We start from the raw sequence: 24900 nt of genomic DNA on the forward strand, positions 1-24900 counted from the left end.
ATTTCAAACCTTTTGTGCTTCTTTGATGAGTTGATCACAGTAGTCAAACCATGAAAGAAATGAAATCAACGCTCTTTTCCCTGGAAAAGCAGAGGCATCTTCTTTGTGGCTATAGGAATCCAAACTAGGTAACACAGGGAGAAAATCCTTATTTAGTCTACAAGTAATTCCAGAATCTTGGACTTCATCCTTACTGACCTTTACAGAGTAATTCATGATCTACTTGCAATGAAGTGAACATTAGAATAGCTTTTTCTGCTGGTCTCTACTAATCTGGCAGTGCTGTCATTCTACTGGTTTACCGTGGCACGCTAAAGGATACATACTATGTACAGCAGCAGAACTCTGTTTGGTTAAGTGTTTCTTGAGTCAGAAGGGAAAAAGTATCTCAATTTAAAGGCTCTAAGGAATAACAAATTCACCATTTTCTTCAGCAAAGCAGTCCAATAATTATTCATCCCACTGTTCAAAGTTGTGGATTTTTCCCTTTCTACCTTTGAAGTCTGACCACCAGAAATGTTGGTAGGTATCTATCTCAGCACAAATAAATCATGAGCGATTCATAGTAAAGAAGGCAGAGTAGGGAAATGTTTTGAAAATCTGACTTGAAGGCAGTTAGGATAACAGGCCTGTATCTTTTGTTTCCTGCTGATGAGTTATGCTGTAACTTTCCTTCTTCTTTTTTACTGCAGAAGTTTTGCAACAAGAGCCTATTATTAACGACCTGCCCTTCCTGCCCTCTGTGGCAGCTTAGAGCACTCACTCTGCGAAAAGTTTATGTTTTCTACATCCTTGACACCTGAACAAGAACACAACCTGTACCTGATACTACAGCTACACCACAACTGCTAAATAATTCAGTGGAAATACTTGCCCCTTGAGGAATCTCTGCAAGGGACTGGCAGCCAAACCTGGCCCCATATCAGAAATCACACGTACAGCAGATGCCCAAAGTCATACCACTACTCTGCAGCTGGTATCTCAGCTCTGCTCCTAAGACTTTAGCAGAGGGTGATGAATATTTTATACGTATTATCTACCTATAGAAAATTAGTTTCAGGGAGGGGTATAAAGTAACCTTGGGTATTAAGTACAAAAATAAAATTCTTACCCCCAGTTAATTGCCTCCACTGTCTCGATGTCTAAGGGATCCAGTGACTGAGGCAGGGCTTTGTAGAGGGTGGCCAGCCTGTCCGTCAACAGTTCACATAAACAAGTGCTTTGAGTCAGGCACTTGGCAGCTGCTGGCTCTGGCAAACTCACCAAAAGCATGAGGCCTTCACAGGCCTTCACTGCTATTCGGCCGTCCTGGCAGAAGGGCATGAAAGAATTAATCAGAGGGTGAACGAAGCTCACTTGAAATCAAGAAGCAAACATCTCCCAAATAAAACCTCTCCATTCTCCCACAGTGAGTGAATGCATCTATTTTTGTTGCCTTTTCAGTCATTAAAACTTAGTTCTTGTGAATTTAGATGGTACAAAATAGAAGAATATTAACCTGGATCCATGTCAAATACTAAGAATGCAACAGCAACCTTCAGTTTGACAGGATTAGTGCTGTAGGTCAGCTTAAGAGCAAGGTATTAGACAATGTAAAATAGCACTTAATAGTTACAAGGTACATTGGTAGATTTAGTTTTCTGCTCTTCACACTGCTGTGGCCATCACAGTCTTTACCTAACCCCCCTCTAGTTTATCTGAAAGAATCTGAATATGAAGGATGGAGCCGGCTATGACATGCAGCATCCCAAATAAATTGCTCAAAACCCAGCCACATTACCATCAGCAAACTTAGTACTAATTTTCTAAAAATATTACTTTTATTTTAACCTTAACTGGCAAAGAAAATTGCACAATTACAAAAGCTGCTTGAAAAACAAGCCTCATTTTACTCTTCATAGTTAAAATGCAGTGTGTACATATGTGGGTGTTCACTCTCACTGCCCACTTCATACAGAATCCAAACTATTTCATTTTATCACATTAAGCAGAACAACAAACAAGCAAACAAACAAAACCCCAAAAACCCCAAAAACTCACAGGACTTTTAGTGAGGTTTAGTAGAGAATTCACTAAATTATAGTCTTGATTTGGACAACCAGAGGAGGACTCAGGTGATGTGACATTTAACTCATCCAGACTGAAAGAGAGATCATCTGCCTGTTGTGGGAGGTCATCCTCCTTCTCCATTTGCTCTGCTCCAGCAGCACCAGGTGTTTCTTCAGGCTGAAGAGGCTGTCCCGTGTCTGTTGTCAGAGAGTCTTGGCCTTTTAGCATGTCTTCTGTGATTACATTTGCTGATCCTTTGGAAGTCATTATTTTTAACTTATTCTGAAAAACATTTTGGAAATTACATGGGTGAAATTACCCTTGCTCCTGAAGCACAAATCTACCAAAAGCTAATTTTTTACACAAGCATCTGAAGCAGTTCTCTGCAAGGTTGGATACAGTAACCCTGTAGAACGTAATGGGCTGGGGGAGTTTTTAAACCTGAGCATTTTAAAATCTGCTTGAAGTTCTCTAAAGCCCGGTGCCACTTTGCATCAAGGCTGAACATGCCATTTGCAAAGAGGTGGCACATTTTTGTCTTCACCACTTAAGGCACACATTCACTTGATCTGACTATGATTTGGTAAGTTCTACGTTTAACTTCTGAGGGGACCTTAACACCTGCTGGAAAACATCCCTTTCCAGATAAAGGCCTCAAGTTCATCTAATGTCTGAAATAGTGTTTCCAGTTGGAGTAACACAATTAAACTCATTCTAAACTTCTTGAGAGTCTATCTTCAGCGGGAAAGGGAAAAAAAAATGTCTTTTATGACAGCAACTCTCTTTGTGTTTCTCAAGAAGAAAATTAATAGATTGACTGGACAGAAGATTCCAGAAGTTAGCACTGGATACTATAAGAGATCACAGAGAAACTTCTCGGAAGCTAGAAAGCATGTCTGCTTAGCCTGAAAGAAAGCAACCCATCTGTCTTCCCATAAATCTGTCTCTAGCACATAAAAAGACATTTAAATTTGAGCTCTGTGATAGCAAGAAGAAACTCACAGCAAGGCAAGAATTCATTGTTCTTCTGACATAAGCACAGGTAAATAATACTTTAATAGAACCATAAATTAGACTTCAGTACAAGACATTTTTTTTCAAGTGAGTACTGTAGTGAGATTATAAATCCAAATGGTTCCTGTTCTCCACGATAACACCAAAATTATTACAAATATATTTCAAGCATTAATAATTTAAGAGTAACCATTTGGGGTTAATAGCATTTAGTACACACAAACCAGCAGGGACTAACTACATGACAGTCTCAGGCAGCAAACAAGAAAATTACTGTCAATGTCTGCTTGACTGATGTGCATTCATTGTGGAGAATTTGTACTGAATGTTGTGATATTCCCAGGAGAGGCAGCCCAATGATAACAGCAGCACACTGCATGCTATAAAATTAGTATGATTTTGGATTACAGTAGAAAAATTAATCCTTCAGCATATACTTTTTTTTAACATTGTGAAACGTGGAAGGCTACAAAGCAACCAAAATGTGTCTGTCTGAACTGTGTCTGTCTATCCTTAAATCTTCTAAAGTCCCCCAGCATCCTCCTATGTATTTTATCATAGCATTAAAAATGACTGAAATAGAGGTGCTAAGTCCAACATCCCTATGCAAGCTCCTTCTCTCTACACTAGAACAAGGAAAACTCAGTTTAATGAAAAAGGCAACAAAAAGATGAGTATATGGATTTTAAAGGTTTAAAAAAGCAGAATGTAGTTCTATTGGTTCTTAGTTCCACAACTTACCCATGAGATAGTTACACTATATAGCCCTATTGGTTAAGCAATGTAGGTGAAAGATTTTACTAAAAACATAAACAGCTTTCTATTAACAAGTTATTTGATATGGAATCATCCAAAAGAAATCCTGGCTTTGTAAATAGTTTTTTTTATGTTCATAAGATGCTGAAGAAACTGATCAGGAAAAGTCAAAGAAGGAAGCAAAAGTAACAAATAGAAACAGGCTGCTTTGGAGAGATATATCTGCATTTCAGCTTGTAAATGTTGGAGATTTGAGAGAGACAGGCCATGTAGAATTCTGTAAATTTACCCTTTTGTGTACTGGAGGGTCAGAAACAGCTACTAAGTCACAACAGCACCTCTAAGAGGCATAGATGTAAAAGACCAGAATATTCTGTTCTAATAAGCGACAATTCTGCACCCAAACCTCTGTATCTGGAAACAACTATCAGAAGTTGTAAAGGCAATATGTCTTAGGCTGTGACATTTAGAATAACGTTGTGAAGGAAAAGAGAGGCTACAAGAAATGTTCTTCAGCTTGCCTGAACTCTACAGGCAGCATTTGGTGAAACTACAGATCTCTTTAGCATCATTTGCTTTTCCTTGTCTGATTCTTAATATTGTTATCTTGGTATTTAGAGAAAGAACTCCAATGTCTGACAGAACACTTGAGGTCCTGATGGTTGGGGTTCTCAGTGTCAATTTCAAGGCCATTATTTGAGTATAGGAGCCATTCAGAGGGTTCTTTTCAAAACATGTAACTTACATAAGTGACATCAGAAGTAATCCTGGTTTGCACTTGTCCCAGATTCTGCATGTAATATATCTAGTAATTTGCTTCTGAGTGCTTTTGATGTTTAAACACTAACTTTTCACTCCTTCCAGCATTTCCACTGCTATTACAACTACAATGGCAATATAATGACAATCAGGGTGCTGTTTAATTAAGGTAAAAATAAACTCAAGATGGATTCTTTTTTACTGACTTCTAAGTGATATTCATATACTCAATGGAAAATAACATATGTCTGCAGTTTAGGAGCCTCTGCTGCTACAGATCTTTTCTGCAGAAGCTTGTAAAATATTCCTGAAGGACATTGTATCTACATCTTTTCACCTTTGCAGCACATACATAATAGATACTGTGTCACCATAGGAAACATCAAAGTGGGAGCAGAAGGTGTTTCTAAGTGGACTTTTACAAATTAAGATTGTGTGTGCTCCTTCTAAATGAGAACTGAAAGTGAGTCGAGAAACTCTTTCTTCTTCCACCCTGAGTTCATCAGTGCCACACGTTAAGTTCAAAGAGGGAGTAAAGATATTTGGCTTTCTTATAGAAAGAAAATAGTCATATTGTAGATTATGAGCTGGCACTGCAGCTAGACCATATGTGTCACTGCCAAATAAGGGCCTGATCCTGCAGAACACTTAGCAACTTTCAAGGTTTCAATGCCCCGTGCAATCTGTCCCTTAGTCTCTGTTGTGCTGAAGACAAAACAACATAAGAAATCCAAGGTCTCCCTCACACAGTGTTCTACATTACAATTCATATCCCTACTCTAGAGGCACTCTCACTACAAAGGATAATGTATATTTGTGAGTCCGAGTAAATTATAATATAAATAATCAAATGCATCAAACCTCTGGAAGCAATAAAAACCCCAAACAAAAAAATTATCAGAGAAAAACAAAATCACAAAGTAAATGAAAACTAAGCTATAAAGCACGATGTGATACCCCCAGTTCTCTTAGATTTTATCTGTGACACAGTAAATACAATCATAGAACGACAGAATGGTTTGGGTTGGAAGGGACCTCCAAAGGTCATCCAGTCCAACCCCCCTGCAGTAAGCAGGGACATCCTCCACTAGATCAGGTTGCTCAGAGAGCCTTGTTGAGCCTGACCTTGTATATCTCCAGGGATGGGGCCTCGACTGTCTCCCTGAGCAACTTGTTCCAGTGTTCCACTACCCTCAATATATCTGGAAAATTTTAATTTTATTTACTCACCTCAAGAAAGAAGTTGACCAGGTATGGATCCTGTTTCAGCTTTGCACATACTATACAGAGAAACTGAATTTCTTCATTTTCTGTTGGAGTTGCCAAAACTTCACCACATAGCCTGATTAATTTCTGTCACATAAAGTGAATAATTAAGACAGAGTAAGTTACAGCTTTTTCTAGGAATGATGGACTGAATTTTTTTTTCTATATAACATTCTACAATGATGTATGATTATTGACTTAAACATTTACTCTAGATTTAGATGACTACGACAAGATTTCCTTATTACTTATGGCTTGCATTGCAGGGGCAGTTCAAGCAATTTCTTTATTTCACTTGACAATGGAAGATTAAATATACCATTAGCTAGAGCATAGTAAGAGAAACCTGTCATGCAAAAATACAATTTACTTGAAATTTGAGCAGTACCTGCACTGGCCTATGCACGTTTATGTGGGGAAGAAGAGGTTGCCTTATTCTTCCAAGAAGTTTTGTATAAAAAGCCAAAACTTGTTGTTTCATTCCTGGAGGACACTGAAACAAAACCAGATGAACAATAACAAATACATAACAAATGTGGAGGGAAACAGAGATGCAAATTTGTCACTCAAAATGGCTAATTAAACAGCAATAATTTATCCCAAAGTACTTTTATTGATATTAACAGAGATCAACAAAAAATATTGCATCTCATTAGCATTTTCCTTTTCAAATTATTCATGCTTTTAGTTAACTGCTCTAGTGCAGACTTCTACCAATCTTTCCAGGAAATATTTCCCATCAATACAGTGATAAGGAAAAACTCTGAATTAATTGGCTACAGGATGGCTGTATTTTATGGTACTGTGCCACAAAATACAGCAATTCAGTGAGTTGGACGTACAAATACACGATGATAAACTACCAACATCTTCAGGTCTACAAAAGGTTTTTTAAATTCATGAGCAATTAACCTTAGACAGATAGAGCATTTATAAAAGCACAGATGTTCCAGGACAAGACAAAGCTCTTGTTTTCCCTTAGATTCAGCAGAATATAAATCAAATATCTGTGGAACATCCAGCCGTTGGTCTACTGTCCCTCATATACCAGGTCACATAAAAGTACCTTCCTATCTCCATGAGATCTGATGACTCCTGGTCCTTTATGCACCTAGCTAAGCCTCCCCTGACTCTAATATGTTCTATCATGTTAGCAAATGCTGTTATTCCAGAAGTCAATTTTAACCCACTAAATTTCCCTCAACTAGTTCACTGCCAGGTATGGCAACTGCCTAATCTTGTTCTCTTTCCAAAGTCATTATCCCTAGATTATTAATCCTGAATTATCACTGAATTGTCAAACAATCTGTTGAAAAGAATGGCAAAATGTGTACCAGGAGGTGTATCTACAATAATGTAACAAGTCTAAGTGATTGCTGTGAAATAACATTATTCTTTTAGCAACAGATCTTTGCAACATCTTGCAAGCACTGAACTTTGTTTACTTCAGATGTATCAACTCACAAGTGGCAAAGTGTAAAGACAGGCTGTACAAGAATTGCTTGTACAGGCACATTTGCATGAGTGCAAAATGACTTTTCTCAACTCTTAGAAACATACCAGCAATTACCCACTTCACAGATGTCACCATTTTGTCTTGGTTTCTTAACAGATTACTGAATGATCTGTATTTCTGAGCAAGGACTTTCAACACATCAGGTATCTTAGCCTGTTCATAGGACACCTGGTATAGCAACAGGAATTGTAGAGCTGTGGCCCTTCTAGAGCTAGGAACATCCCAGGCTCAGACAGCTGGGACCCTACATGGTCTACATATGTAAAATCAAGTAGATAAAAACACATGACAACGTGTAAAAGACTAAGAATGAAACCACAGAGACCTTCATTTATCCTTGTAACAGGATACACTGCTATCCTAACTGAATCTGCATCAGGATAAAAAGAGTTCTAGCACAAGGGCTGCCACATTCATTTACCCCATACATTTCAGCTTGTAAATCTGTCAAGAAAGACAGCAGCAAGAATCCACCAAGACCATGAAGCTATTTTCACATGTGCCACAAAGCAGACATGAGAAGAACCAGACAGCATGGCCAAGGGCTTCATTCATACCTGCACTGAACAAGACTCATATAGGACAGCTGCTTAGGGATCATCTTAAATTAATGCTTTCTGACTGGAAATCTTTCTGAGCAGGAACTCACCACATTCAGCAAAATTAAACAAAACTGACATTTGATACAGCAATTTCCACCTAAGAAGCTCCTAAAATTCAACAAAGAATAGATACTACTATCTTCTAGATGGCAGGAAAATTCTAAACTGAACAAAAATGTTTCTCCTACTTCTAGCTTCACAGTCCATACTATCAGAGTGGTGAAGAACAAATCTCAGTGGTCTGTCTTAGCATTTCACCAATTGTCTCACTTTGATCACACTTGTAAAAGACTGCAATTCCCAATATGTTGGCAACAAGCAAACAGCTATTTGATAGAGTTCAGTGTCCCACACTACCACCTACTGTAAGAACTTCAGTCCCTATTACAATTAGGAGCTCATACAAAAGACAATCTGCTCTGCTGAGAAGTACATACATCAGCTTTTCCTAGTGTGTAGAGTGTCTCCAAGATCTTGTGATGTAGCAAATATTCCATACATGGTCCTGTTTCACCCGACTCCCTCTCATTTTCCTCTTGAACGAGAATATCCAACATCTGTTCCAGGTGAGAGGGAATGTTGGTATCAGTCACAGGAGCTTTGTCATCTAAGAAGGAGAGATGTGCAATTAAGAATCAATAAAATATTGTCCGCACTTTTCTTAAGTTCAGTTCCAAATTTCAGATTTTTGAACATGGCCACTCATCTAAAGAATCCTACATATGGATTTGAACATGACTTAAACTGAATTTTCAGAACTGCATCTGGAAGTGTAAACTGGAATATGCATTAGGCAGATATCTGACCATGCAATGGCGAAAAGGGGAAATGCCAAATTTCAAAACATGCACAACACAGTCAAAAAGGAAAACTTGTATGGCCAGAAACCAGGTTTAGGGAGAGGAAGGTTTAACTCTCAATCTTCTGGTTAGCACCCATCCTGTCTGTATGCTGTTTATTCTTCACATTTTTTAGATTTGTCTTTTATACTTTCTGCCTTAAGACAGCATTCTGTCAGACTTTATAAAAGAAAGGGTAAGACTCTGATTTCATTATATACTAACACCATGAAGCTGCTGTCGATTTACATGCTACTGGCAGTGGGAGCTGGCATTAACATGTTGTAGAGCATGTCCACACGTGGAGATTTTCCTTTTTATTCTTTTCAGCTAAATTCTGCTTGAACAACTAGCCTATTAGAGAAATGGTTACTACTTCTTATGCAATAACCTAAAAATAACTGTCACTTGCACGCAAATGGCAACAAGAAAACTGCCATGTCAAAGTGATTTTGGTCTCTACCACAACCCCCAGTTAGCCTAGAGTGTTTTGCTTGAACTTCCTAGGCATAATTGTGTTCTCACTGCAGAGGACAGAAATACCTCCACTTGTTTTTCACAAGACTTTTGAAAGTCTGGAAGAGAGGTCAGCTTTTATTCTGCACCACGTAATCACAGGTATCAGTTTTCCCCTACCACCCTGTCATTTCTACCCTAGGAAACATCACATAGCGTTCCAAAAGACGACTATTTAGAACCAAGGCTCGGGTTTCAGCTGGTAGAGAGTAAATATTGATATAAACAAGATCATCAGTCCCAGGCACAAACACAGATTCAACAGCTACTCTATCAGAAATGCAGGAATAATAATTCTGAGGAAACCTTGCTGACATTCACTTTTAAAAATTAATAGTTTTAAAGGCCCCAAAATTCTAAATTTAAATGCTGCATAACTGTTGTAGGAAACTGAGGAAAAGTGTAAAAAGAAGCAACTACAACCATATTTCTTTAGAACACTCATTTTTAAAGAAGAGCAGAGTAAGGTCTGGAAGAGTTTTACCAAATGTGTTCTAAATCTGCTCACAAACTCCTCTTTCAGAACTATGCTATCAAAATATCTTTCATGGAGACAAGATACTAAAGAATAAATACTTAATACTATAATACTAAGAACAAAGAACTCATATATGTTTGGTAAATCTATGACACAAAACTACTTCTGTTAAAATCTTGGAAAGAAAAAGGCAATCTCTGATGTAAAACAGTAACATTACCAGAAGGGACTAGATCTCTGTACTTGTCTATTTAGATTAAACAGAGTATGTGAAGACAGAAATTGGGTTGGACACGAAAAGGTACAATTATCTATGAGGCACTCACTCAGGAAAGAATTCTACCCTCAATAATTTTCCTGCCTACTTTTTAAGAGATGAATGGAAGTAGACAATATTTTTAATTACTAATTATTATTGTTGGCATTTTGATAAAATGCCATGACTCATTTTCCTATTTCTTAATCTCTATGTTTTAACAACATTGATATTGGTAATTCTACTTTTCATAATAAATGCACAAAAACAGAACATTGGGTTTTTTTCTTTTACCTGATGTCTCTATGTAGTAATGGGTGATTGCTTTCCAGTGGTAAACAAAATCTTCTTGTAATGGAAGGGAAGGTGCAAGCTATGGGAGAAAAAACAAACAAAACAAACAGAAAACTATTAGGAATGAAATATTTCCTCAGAGATTAAATTGAATTTTATCTTACACTTGGAAGTAAACTGCTGCAGCCTACCACTGCTACAATTCTTACTCTGCGTTCTTTTACCTTTAACATGGACTACATACATTATTCATGGCACGAGCCCCATGTCATCCTGCCTTGCTTGTGAACATCAGTTATAATCTCTGTGATGTCTCTATGCCCAGACAATGTCTTTGAAGCAACAAAAGCAATTACACATACAGCAAAGCAGCACCAGAAACGTAGGCTTGAATTGTTTAGATCTCAGAGTGTCGTCCTGTAGGAAAAATTAATGTTCTTTTCTATCTGCTCTTGATGTCATCCTCCCTCTCTGTGCACTGTTCTCCTCTCCCTCTGTTCCCTTGAAAACACCAATTAGCTACACAGGTTTTGCCATGCCTTTTTTCCTGTTAACCTTTAAAGCTTAACTTTTAAAAAGATATTTGTTTCATTTTTTTTGGCAAATCAGACCCGTCCCCAGAGCTTGACAAGCTGTTCTTTTTTTTTTTTTTTTTAAACAAAACAAAACAAAAACAAACCACAAAACACTCTTCCCTTTTTATTTCTGAAAGAAAAGGAAGTTTCTTCTATTCTGGAGGAATCTGGGATGGCCAGTTGGGTGTGACTGGAATCCAGGAATAACATGCTGGAAGAATCAGTCTCCCACTCAGTCAACACCAGTAACACCTAGCTTGAGAACTGCAGCCCATTAGAGCACAGGCACAAACAACTGCTACACCGCAGACAGCACATGAAAAAAAAAAAGAGACCACAATCATTTCACAACTCTGCTCTTCAACGTGAGAGCTGAGGCAAATACTGCATTTGTGACCACAATATAAAATGTTCCCAGCTGGTAAAATCAGGAATCCTATAGGGAAACCCCCACACCACTCAACAGATCATGAGGGTCTGTTGTTACTGAGGCCTATTTGCTTGAGGCTTTTTTTTTTTTTTTGACAATCAAGCCCTCAAATAATTCTTTTATAGGCAATCCTGAAATAAAGGATTATGGCTTGACATGATGGTAGCAATGAGACTGTTGGGCAAATGGAAAGAATCCCACATATAAACTGACGTGCCCATTTCTGAAGAATAAGGAGTTGAACCACCCCAACTGAATTCCCCTTCACAGAAACACAGAGTGGCTGAGGCTGGAAGAAACTTCTGGAGATCATCTGGTATAACTCCCCTACTCACACAACCACCTAGAGGCAGTTTCCCAAGACCATGTCTAGATGGATTTTCAGTATCAAAGGATGGAGATTCCACAACCTCTCTGGGAAACTGTGCCAGAGCTCAATCACCCTCACAATGAAGAATTATTCCCTGCAGAAGCTACAGATACCACACTTGAGATTAATAACTCCGAATTGCTCTGCTGTCTCCCTGTAGTGTCTAAAAAGTGCTGAGTTCGTGGACAAACAGAAACACATGGCTCAGACATCTGTATGCTCTCCACCGAGTACTGATGGTCTCTTTGAAAAAGACTTGGAAGTTTTCCACATCAGTCTTCTCCTTGAATTCAGTGACACTGAAATTTATTTTGGTACAGACACACAGCTCAGTATACAAACAGGAGGACCTGCTGTGATAAGAAAATGAAATACTGTTAACGATCCTTTGCAGGCAGGACTTTGAAATGCAAGGTGCTTGGTAACTATCTGCACCTAGCTCCTGTGTGGAAATGTGTCCTCACAAATGGCAACTGGGAAATCAAACTGACATTGCTTTCCATTCCCTGAAAGTCTGGGGATGCATTAAGTCTTCCACATTTGTATGGCTAGGCATTGAGAGCAGCACTTTAGCACACCAGCTACCACAGAATAACTATTAAGACACTACAACATATAGGATAAAAGTAGTTTATTTTACTATGAAGTTTACTAGTTGTTGAAATTCATAACAATAAGTGAATGACTGAGCATATGTTACTTTGTATGTCACACTTGTGGCTGCAGATGTTTATTTCAAGCAATCCAAGAATCATTTTGCATCTTTCTGCAGCAACACTGAAAGAAATAATCTCTCAACTCTGGCTGATAAACAGCACAGAGAACACTTTTGAGGAATACTAGGCCTTTCAGACCATTCTATTTCCAAGCAACACATGATAGATAACATTAAAGATTTATCCTCAATTGATGTGATTTTTCCTCTCCACTTCTTCTGCCTCAAGATGAATTTAGTTCCTCTGAGTAGTGCCAGGAAAAGGATTTCACTTCTCAGCACTGTCAATAATTTATCCACTACAGGAGAGCACTGTGGATACAGACATTCTCCCTCCCAACAAATGCCTCCAGGGACACTTAAAAGTGAAAAAGTGATTCAGGGACAGGTCCCGTCCTTTTTAATTAAAATACTGAGTGATTTCACAGTGGTTTCTGATTGAGGACTGCAAGACAGAGACACTAAACAGAGATGACATTACCATGTGTGTGCGCCTGTGCATGTGTATGTACGTTTGCCACCAGCTGGCCGTGGTATTACAGAGCTGTGGGAGCTTTGCTGCACTGAGCAACCAGGCTCAGCAACTCTGAACAAGATAGAAAAATTGCACTTCTTTACTTGTTCAGCTAAAGCACCCCCATCCCCAGATCACCACAGCAGATGGACCTAGCACAAATTTGCTGTTTAAAATACAGCTCTTCCAGGGAATATCTAACAGAGATGTAACTCCAGTAATGCTATGTATTACTGTAAGGTAAGTGTTTTACTGATAAAAAATGGGGAAAAAAACCCCACAACAACAAAACACCAAACACCACCACCCCCCCCCCCAAAAAAAAAAAAAAACAAACAACCCAACTCTCTTAACTTATTCAGATGCAAAATCAAGGTAAAGACCAAGGCTAAGACACCAGCTTACATACAAAGCCCAGCACTGGTAACCATTAGAAAAATATGCTTCCAAACACTTGGGTTCACATGCCTTAACCCTACTAGGACAGGTAATTTTAGGCTGAAGTTGTACTTTCTATTTTAGGATGAATTATTAACTACCAGCTGAGGTGGTTAGAGTTGCCAGTCTGAATAATCACTCTTTTGTAAAAGTACACACACTTGTGTAAAGATTCTGAAGCAAAACAAAATTCATTGTGAAGGCCATTAATTCCTACTATTTTTCAAATTTGAAAGAGTTACTACTCCAGGTATTTCTTACAGTTACATTAATTAATTTTGATGCAAATACATATGTTCTTACTAATTTTGAGCTATGAATTTCTAACCTCAGAATAAAGATGCTTTTCCTAGGGGAGGAAAGAAGTCCAGAGTCGTAATGATGGCATTGTAGGTGTTGGTATATCAAATAGCCAAAACCCACCTAATGCTACTAAAAAAACAGTCCAAGTGAGCAGGCATTTATTAGCTCTTCCATCTGGTTCCCAGCTCCAGCAGTGGAGCTTCCTGGGAGTGAGTGAGTGTTCTCACTTAAGAGCTAAACTTAACACATGCTGCCTTATCATTCTGGTGGCAATAAGTTACTAATGATCAAACCCCAACTCCCTACAGGAAAAGTGCTGTTCTCAGGAGAACTCTAGATCTTTGACCAGAACTATAGTCTGCTTGTTATAAAATCTGTCCAAAATACAATTCCATGTAGTTTTCAAAAGCACACAGAATTTGTGTTTAGGCAGGGGGGAAAAAAAATAACATGAAGAGCAAAGAAAGGTATAAATATTCAGTATTTAACAGCAATCACTTTGTGCATGTACTAATTATTCTCATGTTTTTCGTATATGCTTTTCAGAGGTGCAATTCAATACTGAAAAGAAGGGAAACAAGGTAAGCTGTGGATATCACTTGGTATCTTTTGGACAAGTTCACAAAGTAAAGAGAAGATTGTGTAGAAGAATAACAGGTACCATCTGACCAGATGCCAGAATCAAAAAGCAAGCGGAAAGTGGGTCAAAGAGAAACGAAGGGGAAGTGCACGCACACTCCTGTCACTGAAACAAGGAAAACTACAGTAGTCACTCAAGTGTTTTATTTCCACCTCACTACTGACTAGTGTGAATGTTTGCCCTGAAGGAAAATCTGGGAAAAGACTAATGCTTGAAGGTTTATTTTACTTCTTCAGTTGATGAATGCACAGAGTTTACAATGGTCACTGGTTTCACAGGCTTGCAAGCCATGCATTAAACTTTGTCATTATAATTTGTTAACAGCAGCACAATGTTGAAACAACTGGCAATGTGAGGTCATTACATCAAATTAAGTGGGTTCAAGAAGAATAAATCTTGTTCTGGGCAGTTAGACAGTTAATGATTTTGGAGCAGTACCTGTAGTAAGTGACTCAGTTCCTTTCAAAGATCTGTTTTGCCTCAAAACGTGAACAGGAAAGAAGGTACATTTCTGTTCTGCCCTGAAGTAAGGTAACAGAACAAAGACTGCAGTCCCCTCCCCCTCTGTTATTGTCTCAAATTCACCCAACCCAGTTTAAGGATGATCTGTCAGGACAACGCCATGGTCTCCTTGTGTATCTGGATGTTGCAGAGAAGTCCAGAACGGGTGTAAGTACCTAAAATACTGGCAAGATTGACATATGGAAACATGTGGCAGAAAGTACGAGTCAGTTCTAATGAAAATCAGGAGTATGATTTTATCACACTTGGGCAATTTAGGCAGAAAAGACTGAAAGTTTTGAGTTGTTCAAGGGAAGAAAAAGTCTTAATAAAAAGCAACTGGTCCCTTATGTTTGCCTCATGACAGTTGTGTCATAAGATAATCAATTAAAGCCTGGTACACTCACAATAACAGAAAGGCAAATACTCGTGTGTGTAGCAGACTGTCAACCTTTGGAACTCTTCCTCACAGTTCAGAGCGATGGGTATGCCCATCAGATAACAAGTACCTAGTAACACTGGAACTATTACTATTTAAATGTAGGCCTGTGGGCCCTGAGGAAGGACAGGGACATTATATAACTGCTATGTAGGAGCAATGACAGGGGAGAAGATCTACCCAAACAATTCTAATCTAAAGTAGTTCTATGAATAAAGCTAAGCCCAGGCATTTCAGCTGTATTTAAGGGTCCAGCTCAGCTGAAAACTGTTCAGCTGCAACTGAACTCCCCCAGGCACTCATAACCTTTGATAATTTATATCTTCATTACCCGTTCTGTAACTTATATTCAGGGCTGAAACAGAGTCCACTTGAGGCTGCACAAGCTTGGCAGAAATAAAAGCAGTAACAGCAAAGAAAAAATGATGCTCCAAATTCTCTAGGTTCTGAAAACAGCAGGCAGCATTAAGGTGGACTTACCTAATATTTAGGATCTACACCCGTTTTCATTTTCAGATTAGTATAAAGGCCAACATACTTTTATTAAAAAGAGAGCAAAACAATGATTTAAAGTCAGATACAGCCCCTAAACTTGTTAGAAGTTTCTATTTCTTTGTTCTGTCTTTGAATTAGTGGAAAGTAAGAAACATTCATACTATCTTCTTGCTTTCCTGATGCCAGGTTTCACTTCTAGCACGTGGTGCTTACTATTTGTCACAACCCTCTCTGTGTAACTTAGTGCAGTACTTATTAACAGAAGATCCATCACAGTGGTGTTAGCAGGAGAAGCAATCCTAAGAGGGACACCAGAATTGAGCAAGGACATACAGCATGTTGCTTGACAGTAGTCACCTGCAAAATGATATTATCAAACTGTTTATGTTTTTTTTTTTTGGGGGGGGGGGGCGTGGGGGTGTAAAATGTCCCTACTATCCCTACTTTTCCCCTTTTCCATTCAACTCACTAGGTTTTTATGGACCTCAAATAAATGCAGTTCTTCTTGTTTATTTTTTTACACACCACTAACATAAACATTCCTCTAGGAATAACTTTAATTAGTTACCTTGAATTGGTAGGCCTGAAAGAATAGCTTCTCTTACTCTTATTCAAAATGTGTCACAGCTCACCACAAGATTTTTTTAGTCAGGCAACCACTAATTTCTGTTTCTCCTTCAATTAATGCACTGTCTATTGAAGGCATTCATATGTGGTCAAAGCAAGTTTTCAAATAAATTGTTTCATCACTGTTTAACTTTCCAATTACCACACCACTGCTAGAACAGCAAACTAGGAACCTGAAGTTAATTAATACACACTTTAATAATCCTGCTAAAGACTGCAGAACTACAGACACATATAAAATAAACTATATGCTTAAGTACTTGCAGCATAGAGGCATACATCAATGCACAAAGGGTGCCCCTCACATGAGGTAGGATTTGGTGAGCTGGCTATTTTTTCAACCATTTGAACCATTTTCCTTCAACATGTCCCTCCTTCACTTCCAGCAGTATTTCACTGCCAGTTCTTTAGCTCCTAACCAAAGATGCACCTCTTCAAACTCAGTCTTGTAGGTGTCTTAGCTTACTGAAAAAGGCACTGAAAACCAGAGGGATGTTACTACCGGGGTCCTACTTCACCGTAAACCCAAACAAAAATAAACCGAGTATAAACGAGTCCTTATAAGCAGGTAGTTGAATGCGGCCTATAGAAACAGCAGCTTCAGAAATAGGCCCTGCTGCTTTTCTTTCCCCAGCGCGGCAATGGGCAAAGATGTGTGAGTCTCCATGATTAAATCTAACTGAGCGTTGATAACACCAAGTCCCCTGGGCCACCCGACCCGAATGGAAAAACAAAGCAGGGATAAAACTGTCTGTTTGGAAGTGGCAGTATCACACAAAAGCACTGGAGACAGCACTGTTGTCTGCTAGCCACGACAAGATGAAATCCTTTAAAGAGTTTCCTGAATTCACTTCCTTTCTTCTTTTTTTTTTTTTGTTTTTTTTTGGTTTTTTTGTTTCACAGAAAGCAGCCGGTACGGGCGGGCTGGGCTGGGCTGGGCTGGGTAAGGGCTGCCCTCAGGCCGAGCTCGGGGCACCGGGGCCTACCAGGAAGGGACATCAGCAACGCTGACAGCCTGGAGGCTGCTCCCGCTAGCTAAAGGGGCTGTGCCGGAGCCGCCCGGGCCCGCAGGAGAGCCCCGGGCAGCAGTAACTCCCTTCTCTCCCGGTAGCGCCGGCCGGCGGCGGCCCGTGCTCGGGCAATTCACTCCCTACCCGGGTACCGTGCAGTGCTGGCCGTAACATGCCCAGGCAGGTCGGCCTCCGCGTCCCTGCCCCGCGGCAGGGGCAAGTCAAGATCGGCGGGGCCAGCGAGCGTACCGGCTGGGCAGGGCCCTTCGCCGCTAGCCCTGCCCCGGCAACAGGCCTTGGGGAAGGGGCGCTGCGCTTAGGAGCCCCCTCCCCGCGCCGCTCCTCCCCCGCGGGGCCCGCTAGGCGACTAGGCCCGGCTCGCATCCCCGGTGCGGCGTAGCGGGGTTCGCCGGCGGCCTTACCGCCTCCACGGCGTGCTGCAGGATGGAGGTGAACTTGGAGAACATCCTGTCCCGCGACTGGAGCAGCCGCTGCCGGGAGGACCGCGAGAGCTCCTCGATCCGCCGCCGCCGCCGCTCCAGGGTGAGGGCTGCATGCGGGGTCCTGGCCGCAGGGATCGGGCGGGCGGACGGACGGCCGCCGACTCTGCCTCTTGCTTCCCGGCGGACACCGTGGCACTGACACCGCCGGGCTCTGGCGACGGCTGCCGAGGCTTCGGCTGTCCGCCCCGGCACGGCCTGCAGGGGCCGCCACCCCCCGCACGCAGCCAGCCGCGCCGCGGGAGGCCCGGTCGGGCGGCCCGGCCCGGCCCAACACAGCGTGCCCAGCACTGCTCCGCCCGGGGCGGCTTGGCCCGGTGTCCCTTGCATTGGCGGTCAGACGGGGCCGCTTGTGCCGGGCCTGTCCGGGGCACAGGCTGCGGGCAATGCAGGACACGGCCAGAGCTGAAAGTGGGCAGGGATCTCCTGTGTCCCCGACCAGCCCCTCGCCCCTATGGACAACTCTCGGACAGGGAAGCAACGGGGAAGGGAAGCCCACCACCTCTGTCTCCAAGCCCAGAGGCCATTAGGCTCCAACAAAGGTCCCCGGGTTTACACACACCGCTTTGCTTCGTGAGGGCTGGAAGACCACCCGCGACTGCCAATATGGCCAGATACGAAGCAGCCCAGCTGTGGGTGGCCAAAGGCCCGGCTTGCTGTCTGGTGGGACAGTTGGGATCTGTGACCATCTGCAGGGACTGTGAGGCCCTCGGGGCAACAATGAAATGTCTGTCTCTCCACAACGCAGCATAATGGTGATAAGCTCAGAAATTCAGTGACATCTTGTTGCTGGTGGGTGAGAGGCTGGTAGGACTGGTAACAACGTCCTGGCTGTGGTCCTGAGCCTTGCAGTGGTCCTGAGCCTTGCAGTGTAGCACTGCATGAGAGCGCTTGTGGCAATGCACCTTACTTGTTTCACTGCTGTTTCCCCCCTCTGCCCCACCAAGAGATCTGAAGAAAACAAAGAAGTCTTTACTTCACCTCCAAGCCAAATACTAGAAAGAAAAATACCATCCCTGCCCTTTTCCCATTCTACAGGAAAAGCCAAGGTAAGGTGGGGTGAGCAGAGATTACAGATGTGGCTGGTGAGCGATGTGGTGTTTTGGGAATAGCTACAATTCATGGGATAGTATTTGGGTGCTGGGCAAATCAAAGTAGAGGAATAGGACTGATCTGGCGCAAAACCCAGAAAAACAAATGACAAAACAAATCTACATGACAAATGTAGATTTGAATGCAAACGGGTTGTCGGCAAGTGAGCTGAGTAGTGAACCAGCTTTTCTCACATCAATGTGAAGGTGTTTACTGTGTTAATGGGGACCTTCCCCTTCTCTCACCATAGATACTGTTTTGGAGCCTGTCTCTGAAGAAAATGAGAATTTAAGGCACACGTGCTTGATTTAAGATGTCTGAGAAAAGATGGTAATTTAAAATGCTCTTTGCAATCCGTTTGTTTTTGCTAAAATGTCTTTTGGGTGCGCCTGAGCCTTCCCATCTCTGAGCAGCAGAATTAATAAAGAAGCAGTGAGGTGTCATGAAAATAGAGAAGGAGACAGTTTTATAACAGTGAGAGTATTCCTAAGTGTACTTCACAATTTATGAAATCATAAGTCACCTCTTCACAGCTGGTGAGGTAAAGCTTTTCTAATGCTTGAGAGCCTCATTATTCTAAGAGTGCCTGATGCATATTAAAAAATTATTTTTTTTAAACAGAAGATTTCATTGTGGTTGGAATTGAGGTTTTGAGTGTAAAGGTGACTTTATATAAGGACTCCTCAATATGAAATGTCTTGCAGTAAAGGAAAGAAAATATCACAATTATGTGATTATTCCTAAGTGTATTAAACAAATTGAGTCTCTGCAAATAACCCTGCACTTACTTAGGGTATGTTGAGTTGGAATTTGTATCCATACTGCAAAATCCAGTCTATGGTGCCTATGCCTATTGCAAACTGAGATATGGGTGTTTTCTATGCTCTCTTAAAGTAGTCTCAAATTTCTCAATTATATGGAAGTAGTTCTCACTGCTGGGAACATTAGATAAATGCTGGTGCACCAGTAGTAAGGCAGATCCCTAGAAACTAATAGAAAAATTACTTCAGTGTCAATGCGAAGGATCTGACCTCAGATGAGGTTTCATTCTGTTTGGATACTTCTTGTGCTCATTGGACATGATTCAACTGGAAATGACTCTTAGGGACAGGTTACCAGTATCATGTCATAAGCAACAATACATCCTCACCTGGTCATGCTTGATGTTCCCACTGGAATAAACACAAGTATTACTACATTTTAATACTCTTCAGAGCAGAGCTCTGCTGATTAGTGTGGTTTGGCTTTGGTTGGTTTTTTTATGTGGCAAGGTATTTTTTCTTTTGGGTGGCACATGCAGTAAGTGTTTTGTTTGAATGTGAGGTAAGACACTGCTCGAAGGCAAGGCTGGTTTAATTGATAGAGCTTTTGGGAACTAACTTTTATCCTTCTTACAAATTAATGAAATTATCTAGATTAAATCAGTTTAAATGGAGTGAGACAGTGAGATAATGTGCCAGCATTTCTATCTGAAAATCTCTCTGCTATTTAGATTGATGGCACCAGGCCAGTCTCTAATAGATGTATTTGTTACATTACAGAAGAACTTCCTGCAGTCTGGATTTTTGCTTCTGAGAGGTTGAGGAAGGCACATTTCTGTACCCCAGAATGAATACATGCTAGTAGAGCTATACATAATGTCTGTTTCTATTTTGTGCAGGAATTTATTATGTTTACAATAACCAGATTGACATCTATGTTTGCAGTGACTACTTGATGAAATAAAGAATGAAATGTTAGTTCTGCTTAGCATGATCTCTACTTTTGAGGAGGTATAAAGAGATGTTTAAAATCATCTTCATACCTTCCTGATTCTGGACTGTCTTATAGAAAGCAAGCATTCTGTGCACTGGATACCAAATAGCATACAACAGGATTGAAGTCCACACTGTACTCCTCCCTTATTTGTAGTATCATACATGCTTCTGTTTACTTTCATTTCCCACCATGAATATTTTGCTTGTCTGTCCTCTCAGCTGCATCTTCCTCCTTGCTGATTTGCTGGTAGCACCATGTAATCACCTCATGCACTGTTTCTTTAAATCACATTTTCAGTGGTCTGTGCATCATGTTCCACATTTGCACATCTGCTTCTTCTGCAGAGACGTTCTCATGGTTTCTGATCAGTAACAAACTTTGTAGTCGTTAATCTATTGTCTAATTGCCTACCTGTCAGATCTGCAAGTGTTCTTACACCATCACTCACTGCCACCGTGGAAGACACAATGCTGGGTTGGGTGGATAAATACACAGTCCCAGTAGGCTATTTATTATGTCCAGGCCTCAGTTATGCTGTCTACACTACTCTGCTTTAGCTTATATGATGGATTGTAAAGGAGGCTACAAGGAGATCAGAAGGACATGTTGTCAGTGAAATGGGACATTTGTTTTCCAAACACATCAGATTTTCTTCAGATATTTCTATTCTACTCCAAGTGTTAGAATCCAAGCTTTCCTCTATAAGTAAATGTATGAGTGTTCTGCCAAGTGTTAGAACATAATGAATTATTGAAACAAGATCAAATATGATCAGTTAGAGCTTAGCCAATTTTGCTGAAGTCTGCTGGTTAGCAGGGACAGAAGTTTACTTGTTCTTGTGGTAGTGGAAGCTGAGGCAAAGATTAATTATAAACTTCTGAGTTTATGCTACATTGCAGCTATAATGACTGCAGGAGTCTGAATGTGGTATTAGACATAAAACTGGATTTTGCCACAAAATATTGGAAAAAAAATACTTGAGTGGTCCACCTACTATAAATTGGTTCAATCATTTGTCTGTGTGCTTGCAGAGAGGGAATTCTAGCAACCAGAAGCGGCATGTATTTCTGGGGAGAATGTAGGTGCTTAGCCTTGACCCTACTAAGAGATTTCCGAGTAATTGTCAGATCAGCTCTGACTGCATTGTTGTTTTCTATTGCATAAAAAAAATTTCACTGTTACTTACATCTTTGGATTTAGGGCTATAATCTGTTCATTCCTAAAATGTCATCAGATAATCTGTTTAATCATAAGCAAAAGCTCATCTTCAGAGTCAGTATGAGCTTTGCAAAATAGTTTTGGCACATTACTGCTAAGCAAGTGTAGAAGCTTTCAGCAGATCTCTCTTTCACATTAGTCCACAATTAAAAGCAAGTTTTGTCAGAGTTTCAATTCAGATATCTTTGTCCTGGGGCATAATTTAAGTATTTCATGAAGCCTGATATTAAATTTTGACATTGTAAAATGTATTCATTTTGAAGCAAATGTCTAAAATATTTATGATGCAAGGTACTTGGTAGTGGCTTCATTATTAATTTTAAATTATTGATAGCACAGTTGTTTAGAGGGGCCCAAATACTAGTGTCACAATGCTCTTCAGTGTTCATTATCCATGGAGTTACATCACAGGAGTCCAGTGATGTTCTCCAGTATTTAGTTGTATCAGAAGGGTGCCCATAACTCTTTCGAGTACTGCTTGTGGCCTCTTAGAAACAGACTTTTACCAGAAGAGGGCACAGATGACATTGCTTCATCTGTGGGACACAAAGCAAGATTCAGAGAATCCTTCACAGCTGTTCTTTGGGGGGAGAAAACCAACCCTACGTATCCTGTGTAGAATGAATCGGTAAACCAATGAGTAATGTTACCTGTGGGCTTAACTGTTGCCTGTTGGCTTGTAAAAGTTTTGGCTGCTACACATCTTAGTAGTTCTGTTGTCCCTCTTAGTTCTCAAATCACAGAGTCACAGAATTATTAATGTTGGAAAAGACCTTTAAGAACATCAAGTCCCACCATAACCCATCTACCATGACCACTAAACTATATCTTGAAGCACCCTATCTACATGTTTCTTGAACACCTCTGGGGATGGTGACTCCACCATCTCCCTGGGCAGCCTGTTCCAATGCCTCACCACTCTTTCACTAATGTCCAACCTAAACCTCCCCTGGCACAACTTAGGCACGTTTCCTCTCATCCTATGACTAGTTACCTGGGAGAAGAGCCTGATGCTGGCCTCTCTACAACCTCCTTTCAGATGCAGAGACCAATAAGATCTCTCTTTAGCCCCCTTCTCTGCAAACTAAACAATCCCAGTTCCCTCAGCTGCTCCTCATACAACATGCCCTCCAAACCCCTCACTAGCCATGTTTCTCTTTTCTGGACACGCTCCAGGACCTCAATGTCTTTCCTGTACTGTGGTGCCCAAAAATGGGCACAGTACTCAGGCTGTGACCTCACAAGGGCTGAGTACAGGGGCATGATCACTTCCCTACTCCTGTTGGACACAATGTTCTTGGTACAGGCCAGGATGCCATTGACCTTATTGGCCAGCTGGGCACACTGCTGGCACATGTTCAGCTAGTTGTCCACCAGCACACCCAGATCTTTTTCCACCAGGCTATTTTCCAGCCACTCTTCAAGCCTGTAGTGTTGCTTGGGGGTTGTTGTGACCAAAGTGCAGGACCCAGCAATTGGTCTTGTTAAACCATATCCCATTGGCCTCAGCCCATCTAGTCTGTCCAGATCTCTCTGCAGTACCTTCCCACCCTCAAGCAGATCAACGCTCCTTCTCAGTTTAGTGTCATCTGCAAACTTGGTGATGGTGCACTTCATCCCCTCATCCAAATCATTAATAAAGATATTAAACAGAAGTGTCCCAAATACCGAGCCCTGGGGCACACCACTTGTGACTGGCCACCAGCTGGATTTAACTCTGTTTATCACAAGTTTTTGGGCCTGGCTGTCCAGCCAGTTTTTAATCCAGCAAAGAGTACACTGAAATTTCTCAAGGAGAATGCTACAGGAAACAGTGTCAAAGGCTTTACTAAATTCCAGGTAGACAAAGTCCACAACCTTTCCTTCATCCACTAGGAGGTGGATGACCACCTGGTCATAAAAGGAGATGAGTTTCGTCAAGAAGGACCTGCTTTTCAAGAACCCATGCTGGCTGTGCCTGATCCCACCATAATCCTGCACTTGGCATGTGAGTGCATCGAAGATGAACCTCTCCATAACTGTCCCTGATATTGAGGCCAGGCTGACAGGCCTGGAGTTCTCTGGATTCTTCTTTCTTCCCTTTTTGTAGATGTCACATTGGCATCATCTGACACCTCCCTTGTTAACCAGGACTGATGATTGATGGAGAGCAGTTTGGCAAGCTCCTCCACCAGCTCTATCTGCAGTCTTGGGTGAATCCCATCTGGCCCCATAGAACTTGTGAGTATCCAGGTGGTGTAACTGCTTCCTCCTGGATCATGAGGAGTTGATGCTGCTCTCCATCCCTACCAGGAGGCTGAATACCCTGAGGTATGATGTTATTTGAAGCTACAGGACTGGTTTGAGTTTATAAAGACATCGACTTACCCCTGCGGCTATCACATCCTACTTGATATCTGCATCTTTGCAACAACTAAATCCCAGAAAAATTAAGAAGGGTCTAATATTCAAAGACTGGCCCTTCTTGACAACTAACTGAATTCTGTGTGGTTCCCAAAGAGGTGAGACTAACCATGTATATCACTGCTAGATTATTTTACCTGTAGGTGAGGGTAGAGGAGCCATCTGAACGCCTTCCAGTTAGAATTGTATGCTCAGAAGCTGTACTCTGAGCCAAACTGGATTTCTAGAAAAAGTATGTACAGCTTGATCCTTTGTAATTCTGAGTCATCAGCCCTGTAGGAATCTGCACTTGGATGAAGCCTTTAAGGAACTGAGCTGGAGATGCTACTGGCAATAAGCGAAGAAAATTAAGTTGGTAGTAGACCTGGGGTCATCCAGAAATGCTTCTGTTGCTCATCCCCATTCTTTTGCCTCAGGCTGCTCTGGACTTGTTTGACATTCAGTCCTCATGCTGTGAAATGCTGATGTCCTGTGTTTGTAATACATCTAATGCAATGGAACCTGTTCCTGGTTAGATCTTGGGCTGG

The 24900-nt window shown here is 41.1% G+C and overlaps 1 protein-coding gene across 1 annotated transcript in view; it reads right to left on the reverse strand.

The window, feature by feature from the left end:
• The window catches only part of FHIP2A (FHF complex subunit HOOK interacting protein 2A), a 30069-nt gene extending 12200 nt beyond the window's left edge, over nt 1-17869 (reverse strand). Inside the window, exons 1-8 of the mRNA XM_054382218.1 lie at nt 17825-17869; nt 10346-10424; nt 8400-8569; nt 6233-6337; nt 5809-5931; nt 2041-2331; nt 1112-1308; nt 10-124 (exon numbers count right to left, since the gene is read on the reverse strand). Coding sequence (XP_054238193.1) covers nt 10-124; nt 1112-1308; nt 2041-2331; nt 5809-5931; nt 6233-6337; nt 8400-8569; nt 10346-10424; nt 17825-17869 — 1125 coding nt within the window. The remainder of the gene's footprint in view (nt 1-9; nt 125-1111; nt 1309-2040; nt 2332-5808; nt 5932-6232; nt 6338-8399; nt 8570-10345; nt 10425-17824) is intronic.
• Nucleotides 17870-24900: the final 7031 nt, after the last annotated feature.

This window comes from Indicator indicator, chromosome 7, assembly GCF_027791375.1.
Source record: "Indicator indicator isolate 239-I01 chromosome 7, UM_Iind_1.1, whole genome shotgun sequence".
NCBI classification, from domain to species: Eukaryota; Metazoa; Chordata; class Aves; order Piciformes; family Indicatoridae; genus Indicator; species Indicator indicator.